At 36.4% G+C, this 10513-nt stretch overlaps 2 protein-coding genes across 2 annotated transcripts; one reads left to right on the forward strand and one right to left on the reverse strand.

Moving 5' to 3' along the window:
- Positions 1-526: 526 nt before the first annotated feature.
- Positions 527-2056, reverse strand: LOC143622363 (uncharacterized). Its single transcript, XM_077093540.1, has 3 exons — positions 1646-2056; positions 1184-1566; positions 527-581 (listed from the first exon to the last, which is right to left on the reverse strand). The coding sequence occupies exons 1-3, from the start codon at positions 2054-2056 to the stop codon at positions 527-529; spliced, it is 849 nt and encodes a 282-aa protein (XP_076949655.1).
- A 4798-nt stretch (positions 2057-6854) lies between these two features.
- LOC143622380 (B-box zinc finger protein 21-like) lies at positions 6855-8053 on the forward strand. Its single transcript, XM_077093551.1, has 2 exons — positions 6855-7391; positions 7685-8053. Exons 1-2 carry the CDS (start codon positions 6864-6866, stop codon positions 8051-8053), a joined length of 897 nt encoding a protein of 298 aa, XP_076949666.1. The 5' UTR covers positions 6855-6863.
- Positions 8054-10513: the final 2460 nt, after the last annotated feature.

A 10513-nucleotide genomic window follows, 5' to 3' on the forward strand; every position in this document is an offset into this window, starting at 1 on the left:
TAGGATCCTAGATATTTGAACTTGGTAGCTTGTGGAACCACTTGACCTCCGATGGTGATCTGAGAGTCCCTGACGTCTCCAGCCCCACTGAAATCACAATGTAGATACTCGGTCTTCGAGCGACTAATCCTTAGTCCTTTATCCTCTAGAGCTACACGCCATTCTCCTAACCTTACATTGAGGCTCTTTTTAGTTTCATCAACTAACACAATATCATCTGCAAAAAGCATACACCACGGGACCGTCCCTTGAATCGACTTTGACAACTCATCCATGACGATCGCAAAAAGAAAAGGGCTCAAGGATAACCCTTGGTGGAGTCCTACTTCCACGGGGGAAGAAGACAGTATTCCCTACAGGCGCCCTAACAATAGTCTTTGTCCGATCATACATATCTGTAATTATGTCTATGTACCTCCCAGAAACCCCTCTGCTCTCTAAACTATCCCAGATCAGTCTACGTGGTACACTATCATATGCCTTTTCAAGATCAATGAAGACCATATGTAGATCCCGCTTCTTCTCCCTATACTTTTCCATCAATCTCCTTAAGATGTGAATTGCTTCTGTAGTTGATCTCCCTGGCATGAAACCAAATTGGTTTACAGTAACTTGGGTTTCTCTTCTAATTCTTGTCTTAATTACTCTTTCCTATAATTTCATAGTATGACTTAGTAACTTAATCCCTTTATAATTCCCACAACATTGGGCGTCTCCTTTGTTCTTGTATATTGGCACTATGAAACTACTTCCCCACTGATCTGGCATTTCTCCCGATTTGAAGATAAGGTTAAACAGGGTAGTTAGCCATTTAACTCCATCATCTCCCAGACATTTCCACACCTCAATTGGTACATTGTCTATACCCACCGCCTTGGCCCTTCCCATCTTCCTAAGAGCTGTCTTCACTTCACCCTGTGTGATACTTCGGCAGTAAAAATTATTCTGTTGTCTCCTTTGAGTAGTGTTGTTGATGTTTTGTTGTTGGTAAGTTCTCTCCCCGTTGAACAGATTGTGGAAATATTTTTGCCATCTCAAATTAACGTAAGCATCCTTGAGTAAAATTCGTCCATCCTCTCCTTTTATAAACTTCACTGATCCTAGGTCATGTCTCCTACGCTCCCTGGCTTTGGCAATCTTAAACATAGCATGTTCCCCCTCCTTTGTTTCTAAACTTTCATACATTCGCTTATAGGCCGTGTTCTTTGCTTCCGTCATCGCCTTCTTTGCCTCCCTCTTGGCCTTTTTGTATCCCTCCCTCAACCGTAGTCTCTCTTCCTCGTCCGTGCACTTTAGGAGATCCCTAAAACTCTCTTGCTTATCTCTTATTTTGGTCTGCACCTCCTCACTCCACCACCAGGACTCCTTATGCCCGCTTGACCTACCAGTCGTGACCCCTAGGGTCTCTTTCGCTACTTGAGTAATGGTAGTCACCATAGCTTCCCACATCTTGTTTGTGTCATCCCCTAGTCGAATCGACGTTACTGAAATGATCTTATCTTTGAATTCTTCAATTTTTTCACCCTTTAAATTCCCCATCGGATCATAGGTAAAGATTTCCTCCCCCTACAATCAGTTTTTGTCTGAAAGTTATATCTGCCACCAGTAAATAGTGTTGAGCCGCTGCCGTCTCCCGTGGTATAACCTTGCAGTCCTGCCACCATCTTCGATCTTCTCGTCTTGTCAAGAGGTATTCAGTTTGCGTGTGATGTCCCCCGCTACTGAAAGTTATCAAATGAGAGTCTCTTTTTCTAAAGAACGAGTTTAAAATGCTCAGGTCATCGACCACCGAAAATTCTAGGAGATCCCTACCAGGGTCATTTCTAACCCCAAAGCCAAAACCCCCATGTACCGACTGAAAGCCATCACTCTCCTTACCAATGTGGCCATTGAAATCACCTCCTATAAAAATTTTCTCTTGTCTAGGTATTGCCCTCACTACTATGTCTAGACAATCCCAAAACTCCCTCTTCTCCCAGTCCCCCAATCCAACATGTGGTGCGTACACGCAGACCACTGCCACTACCTTCTCACCTAAAACTAGTCTCAACATCATAACTCTATCGTTGTATCTAATCACCTCCACCACATTCTTATATACTTCCAAAGCCACTAGAAATCCCACCCCATTTTTTGCTTCATCTGACCCCGAATACAATAACTTATACCCATTACGCTCATCCCCTCTTTGCCCCTTCCACCTGGTCTCTTGAAGGCACGTTATCTGTACTCTTCGCCTTTTAAGTGCATCTACCACCTCCAACAATTTACTATTATGAGTACCTACATTCCAAGAGGCTATTGGCAAACTATACCCCCTTTCATTTCCCTTGGCTGTACCTCTCGTCCTTGGACACGATCTCACTGAAAAAAGTTATAACTTCTAAGATCTATGGTTGCAACTAGTCATAGGAAAACTTAAGATCACACAAGTAGCCAATAATTTGATAAGACAGCTAATGTAAAACCCACATTCGACAACACAATATACACAATGAGTAATAATCAATAATTGTTAAATAACGAGATCACACAACAATCATACACTGACAATCCAACTCGTGAAAACACCCAAGTAGACGAAAATATACGTATCATTGTAACAACACCAACATTAATAATATAATAATATATTAGCAATAAGGTAGTTATTATTATTATTGGTATAAATATAATTATTATTAGAGCGGTAATGAAACCAGAGAGAAAGCACCTGGTTGTTCGGGAACAGCGTGCCACCGGAGTTGTCGGCAAAACTGAGGTTGCCAGAAAAGGTTAGGTTTGTTCCCACTTGAAACTACTCCTGCAACATAGCCCCTTGACCATTAATTTACGAGTTCTTTAAGGTTTAACTTAAAAGTCAACTGTTTTGGTTGATCATCATCTTCCTCATGTTTTACGAGTAAGTTGTAAGCATAAAGTTGTGTAGTTTAATCTAATTAACAAAAGCATTCTATTCATTTTACTTATCGGAGGGGTTTTGCTAGTCAATTGTGGTTTAACCCGCTTAGGGTTGTTAAACATTAAAATTGGGATTTCAATCACATTAAGTTTTGATCAAAATTGGCTTTCTCTCCAGTTAAGTTTTTTTTTTTCGTTTTCATATTTTAAAGCTGCTGAACTCAAACCTGGTCTCGAGTTACTGTTCGGACTCAGTACGTATAAAACTCGCTTAAATCTCGTTTTTGTCATAAGTTGAGCACCGTAATGAATATTAATATTATTCCAGTTGGATTCTTCTAGGTTTTAATGATATTTTCACGTATTAAATTTATAGGCTGTTTAATGTTGGATCAGTCAGCTCACTTATTTTATTCTTATTATCGCGTTAGCTCGCTTAATCACAAAGGTGAGTAATCACATCCCCTTTTTCTCTATTTTGTTTTGGGGATTTATGCATACACAAAACTCAGGTTTATTTAATTACTCAAGTACATTATCAACTATATTCCATTATTTGCATATTGTGATATTGCTCGATTAGTTGTTACATGCTATTTGACTATGTGTTTATAGTTTTATGGTTGGTTAGTATCTCATCCTCATCCTCATCCTTATAATATGATCATACGCTGTCAGAGTCGCTCATTATCTATTTGATTCGGGTGAAAAGACAACATTTGTTTAATTGTTATGTTAGTTGAAGTAATGCATATTATCGCAAGGAATTGTTGGTTTTTGTATATGTTTATATTTCAAATTGTGATTACTTTCTCAACATTATATTGTTAAATATATCTATTTTTACACATATCGCAGGTTGTACATGGATGATTGAAGTAAAGTTTGAAGACACTAGTTATACCTTAAGATTTAATAAAACAATGAACAATTTCTTTTGCTTTAAGCTTGACGTAATGCTTTGATTTATTTTGATTTTGTGAACACTTGTATACTTTGATATCAATAAATTAATTAGTTATTGTCACTATAATTTTGAGCTATGATACAAGTATTGTCGCTCCCCGAAATGTTCTACCATTAGGTTGGCGTGTGACAACAGATCAGGATACTGATGATCTAAAAAGGCGGTTAAAGAAAGTGTTTGGAAGCTGGGTGAATTCTGATGATGAAGAGGATGAAGGTAAGAAGAAGAAGAGACAATCTGATAAGGTTGTTCCTAGTAAAGCCGGTGGTAGTAGTGCTGGTGGTTTCGGTGTTGGTGATGCGGTTGTTGTTGGAACTATTACTGGTGGTGAAAGTGTTGAAGGAGAAGATGAAGACAGTGATCATGAGGAAGAGGAGATGGAAAAATGTGAGATTGGAGATAATGATGATGAGTCTGATGATGACTCTGACGATGATAATAATGATGGAAATAATGATGGAGGAAATGGAGGTGATGGTGTTGGTGATAGTAGCAAAATGGGGATCAATCTGCTCCATTTGATGATGTGTCACGTGAGGATACCACTACTGATGATGCTGCAAAGAAAATAATAGATCGGGATGCGGAGCTTGACCAAGACTTTCACTCTATCTTTGATGTTGATTCTTTGACATGTACTAAAGTGAAGGTAAAGGAACCAGGGCTTGACTTTGACTATGAGAATGATTATCTTAATTATTCGTCAAATCCGGATACTCCAGAGCCGGAAGTCAGAGATCCTACTCAAGCTGCTGCTAATGATCAAATCTCATATACTGCTACTGCTGAAACTGATCAAGTGCCAAAGCCAAGAAAGAAGAAGTGGTACTGCGTTAATAAAAGTGGCAGTGTCCCTTGCAGGAACTACCCTTATCATGACGACTCTCTCATCCTATACTTCAAATGGCATGTTGGCAGCGAGTCTTGGGTCACCAGGCGAGCAAATGGCGACATCACATACATGCAATACACTGAAATGCATACGCTGTCTGAACTTGATATGAATTTCTTTAGAAGAGCAGCCGGTGATGGAGTAGGTGAGAAAATATTAGAAGGTTGGTTCAAGCGGCATCTACACAAACAATCAAAGGATGACAACCCCAACTTCAAGCTCAATAAGGGGAAGACTTACAAGCATCCGACTGAGATTGATCCTGTTACTGGGAAGGAAAGAAAAGCTTGGAGGTATAATATTCGTAAAGAGGGGTATGAAATCTATCATGGAGAACTATTTCCGCGTAACACTTTACGTGACTTCATTGTATGGGAGTTTAACAATGAAACGGGGGAAGTAGTGATTTGCTGCAAGTTCATGCACCCTCTCTGTGTGTTTGATGAAGCTGTACAAGTCTCCCATGCATACACTCATAAATCCTGGAAAGGAAAAGACTGATCTTATAGTTGAGACATTCAACAAGTTCGTTCATCATCTTGTTGAAGATCAACTAGGAGATGATGGTTGCCTTGTGTATGAGACTGATTGAAGACGGAAGCTACAACAAATACTAAAAGACTAGAGGGAGATTGTAGAGCCCATTTTGTATATTAAGTCTTTTATATGTGTTAGTTAACTTGAGATTGCATTTAATATGCTTTCATTTGTCTTGCTTGTATATTTAGGCCCGAGGCCTTGTAACACGAAACCATTGGGCTGTAAATAATGAAGAAGGCATGACATGACTTCACCTATAAAGGCGAAGCATGCACATGCAATATTACGTTTTGCAAAATATTTCTCTCTCTCTAACCTTATGCTTTCAACCACTCCATACTTTCCTTATACAGAAAATAACACAAACACACTACAAGATCCGAGATCTAGCTCGGTTGTAGGTGACTTCCACTACCCTACGGCTTAGATTGATCCAAGATCGTGTTGTAAGATCCGGTTTAGAAACCTATAAAGAGCAACACCAAAACCCAAAGTTCAGTAAGATTGTAAGGCATAACTTTCGTACACATAAAACCCACTATACTTACCATTTCTAGGCGTTTAACAGAGGAGGAATGTCAAAGTAGGAGTGAAGGCCGGAGGCATGCATGAAGAAAACCATTACCAGAAAAGTGAGTTGGATGACAAATGTGGTTATGTGAATGACGACCATCGATTGACAAGCATGAGAGATTATATGATGAATGGAGTGTCACACGGATAACAAACGCACCTTAGTTTGACAAAGAAGACAAAAAGAAATTATAGAAACCATTTATTGATTTTTTTTCTTTTTCACTAATTTAAACATGAATAACCTTTTTGTACGCAATCTTTTTTTTTCCTTTAACTAACATTGTAAAATCGAACATTTTATCCATGATTAATTTTCTATTCAATCACTTTTTCTAAAGTGTCATGAGCTGAATGCATATAACGTAGTGTAAGAATATAATTAAAAAGGTGTGTCAATATTTTGCAACAACTTGTTAGAATTTTATAACGTGATGTTAGAAATTTATAAAGTTTACCCAGTTATTTATTAGTTTTGCCCAAAAATTTTTTATGAACGGAAAAACCAAACGCTTTCACATATCTATTTTGACACATGACGACTAGTAATTCCTCTTTAAACTTTAATTTAAAATATAGAAAAATAAAACAAGTGAGCATGATGTTTATAATTAAATGAAAAAAAATGAGTTCATATTTGTTTGTCGAACGAAACCATTTGCTTATGCTCATTCATTTTATTAGATAAGAAAACATAAACGAAGTTTTCACCAAACAATTCAAACCTAATATTTCCATTTATATTTTCACTAAATACATATGATAGCCGTACAACACGTGTGAAGTATGAATTAAAATTCTGTTACACCCTACACTATTTATATAATCACTCATGCTTAATAAAAGATATTAGTTTAATAACATATAAAACTAAAAGTATAGGGTGTCAATACGACATTTAGCTTCCTCCAATCTCTAACCCGTCACATTGGTTTTCATCTGACATCTATTATTATATTATCATCACCCATCACCCTTTCAACCACCCTAATGAAGATCCAATGCGATGTATGCAACCAAAGCGAGGCCTTGGTGTACTGCTCCGCCGACGAGGCTGCCCTGTGCTCCGGCTGCGACCACCGTGTCCACCATGCCAACAAGCTCGCCGGAAAACACCTAAGATTCTCCCTCCTGGTACCTAAAGACACTCCAGTTTGTGATATTTGTCAGGACAAAAAGGCTTTCTTGTTTTGTCAACAGGATAGAGCTATATTATGCAAAGATTGCGATTTGGCGATTCACAAAGTCAACCAGCATACACTAAACCACAGCCGGTTTCTTCTAACCGGTGTTAAGGTGTCTCCCACGAGTTCTGTTTATTCTCCTCCGCTGACAAAAGACGATGGTGCTGCGGACAAACAAAAGAAACCAGTCTGTTCTATGATTATGAACCAGACTAGTGTTAAAACTCCATGCTGCCATGGTTCCACCACTAGTAGCATATCGGAGTATTTGATTGAGACACTTCCTGGTTGGCATGTTGAAGATTTTCTTGATCCTCCTCCAATATTCTCTAAGGTCTATAATTTCTACTTAATCAGTATTATATACACAATCTATCAGTATTTTTGTTTATCGAGTTAAGTTTTGTATAATTTTCATTCAATCAATAGGCCAACTTTTTTTTAAACAAATATAGCGCATTTATTTAATAGTAAATAAAAAAGAAGTTAAGTTCTATCGAAAGTCATGTGTTATAAGTTTTATTATATAAACCGTGTTTTTGTTATTAATTAAAAGAAAACAAACATACACAGTGAAATCTTACACGTACAAATTTGTTCTGTTAGTAACTGGATTAGAGATTACAGGTTGGTGACAAGGATCCAGGGTCAATTTGGGGTGAGGATCTATTAGATGGAAGCTTCAATAATTCCCTCTCACAGGAATCAATGGGTATATGGGTTCCACAAGCACCACCACCACCGGCAGCTGCGCCGTCACCCCACACTCATGTTCTTCCACAGTTTGAACCGAGTTCATATATGGGATTTGGAGATCAAACAATTAACGGATCATCACTTTCATTTGCTCAAAATAACTACAACAATATTAATAATATCACAACCGGCACAAAGTCTAGCAGAAAGTGGGCATCAGATAATGAAAATTGCTTCACGGTGCCTCAGATCAGTCCATCTTCAATGACCTCCAAGAGATCAAGAACACTTTGGCATTAACTCCGTTTAAGATTTTTGTTGCCTTTTTTTATTAATTTTTTTTTTTGTATTTTGTTTTTTTTTGTTATTATGTTGTGTATTGTTCTTTGATTTTCAACTTGTTTTGTTTATTCCTGATGGATCTTGGTTCTCCATCTGGCTTTCTGTTTCTTAATAAAATAAACGAAAATCAAGGTCGTGCATGTGGATCCAGATCGAATGATGTGATAAGTTCATAATTGACTAGTTTGAGGCATGTGTATTACACGGTTAATTGATGAAAATTTTAAATTTTAATCATTTAATGAAATAAAGTCAATAAAATAATCATATATTGTTAATACAATTATAATTTACATTAAATTACAGAAATTACATAATTAAGATTACACAAATATGTTACAAATAAGTAATAATCTGTTAATGTTAATAAATGAATCGGTTAGGATTTATATTTAATAAAAAATATTGAATTAATTTATTGAAATGGCTTAAAAGACAATGATCATATATTAAAATTGGTTGAAAAAAAATATGAGGATAGCTAAGAGATTAACAAGTGATAAAAGTGGTAGTATTTTATTAGAGTAGATAGATTTGATTATTTTGAAGAATATGATTTTTAAGTAGTAGTAATTATTATTATTTTTTTATTATGAGTGCTGCCTGTACTATTAAATATACTTAATATATGACAGCTTTGCCATACAATTTTAAATATATATAGTAATGAATTTTTGGGAAAAAAAAGGAATTAGTGAGCTGTCAAAAACTTAAAATATCAAACAATTTGTTTTGAGTGATATTATTAAATTCGATGCATATAATTGAGTTAATCTAAAATAGCTTTAATTACTTTTTTTTTTTGATATTAAGGAGAAAAGTTAAAAGAGTTGATTGATATCCGGTACCTAATTCTTTAGTATTATCTCTAATCAGTATTAATTAAACGTGTTTAATCTTTTCTTTGGATCATGAACGGGAGCCGTAGAGTACACATCGAGTGAGAAAATTGATAATGGTTTAACTTCGGGGCTGTTTGGTAGTCTCTTAACAGTCATTAAGAGGCTACCTCTTAATGGTTTATAACATCTAAATGGTTAAAAGAAAGCATTAAGTCTGAATGGTTAAGAGGCTACATTTTAATGGTTACCTCTTAACCATTTAGACTCAAGGCTAACTATTAACCATCAAAAGGTTATGAGTCATTAAAAAGTAGCCTCTTAATGACTGTTAAAACTTAAGAGGCTAACAAACAGCCCCTTCCTTAACTTCCGTCTAGTTTGGGCGTTTTTTGTTTTGCACGTAAGCATATCTATCATTTTGTTAGCGGTTTCTTTTTCATGTTCTTTTTTGACTTCTTGTGTCTTGTAAGTTGTCTCATTTTTAGTACTAATATTTTGGTCTTTCAAATAAAAAAAAAGCAACAAGTTGGAGTGGACATTTAGAGGGTGTTTGTTTTTTTCAGAAAAGATCTTCTTGACTTTTGTTACCTGCGCCGTGCAGACCATAAACAGACATTTAAGTCTGCAGAGTGTAGGGCTGTTTCACAAGTCGAGCCAGGGTGTTTTCGAGCTCGGACTCGAAATTAAACGAGGTAACTTAGTTAGGCTATAGCTTGATTTTGAAGTTAAACGAGCTTAAGATCGAGTTAACGAGCCGAGCCAAAGTCGATTTTGACTCGGTTACAAAAATGATCCAAATCAGCTCAGAATGTTTCAAAATCAACTTTTATAGCTAGTTTTAATCGAGCTTTTTTCAAGTGAGCCACGAGCCCGAGCTTCGAGCCTCGAGCTTTTTAAACAGCCCTAGCAGAGTGTTTGTTTTTTTAAAGACTTTTCATTAAAAAAAAAGATTTGCGCACACTCTTCTTGTTACAAACCTGGACCAATTGCTTTTAGCATCTTCTAGTATTTTCCTTATTTCATATCCCGCTTCTATTTCCTCAAACCCTAGCAACTCCAAACACCTCTCTCCTCCACAATCATCCCCCACCCACCCACCTCCGTCGCACCTCCAGGGTTTTATCATATTTTATTGATGTTTTTCTATACTTTCTTCATGTATTGAATCCCATTTATTTTGATTCTAAGTGATCATATATTATTATCGTGTGTTATGCCACTTTAGTTTAGAAGATTTTTTTCAAAGTGAGTTGTTTATTGCAATGTTTTAAAAACCGGTATTTTACACATACCGGATTTGGTTCAAAAATGGTACAGCCGGTTGAACCGGAATGTACCGAGAGGTTAAACCGGGTTAAATATTTACCTTGTAATTTCATATAAATATACTTTCAACTCAAAAAAATAACCCAAAAGTATATTAATAAACATCACGATTGAACCAAATATCACACATGAACAATGGTCGAGTCAGATAGAAATTTATACTTTGTATACGAAATTAGTCAATTACAAAAGATGTAAATAAACCAACATGGATTTGCATGATACAAAATTGGTTGATTAACCAATCGTC

This window comes from Bidens hawaiensis, unplaced genomic scaffold, assembly GCF_021521415.1.
Source record: "Bidens hawaiensis isolate Kalapana, Puna unplaced genomic scaffold, B.hawaiensis_p1.1 tig00003126_1, whole genome shotgun sequence".
Lineage (NCBI taxonomy): Eukaryota > Viridiplantae > Streptophyta > Magnoliopsida > Asterales > Asteraceae > Bidens > Bidens hawaiensis.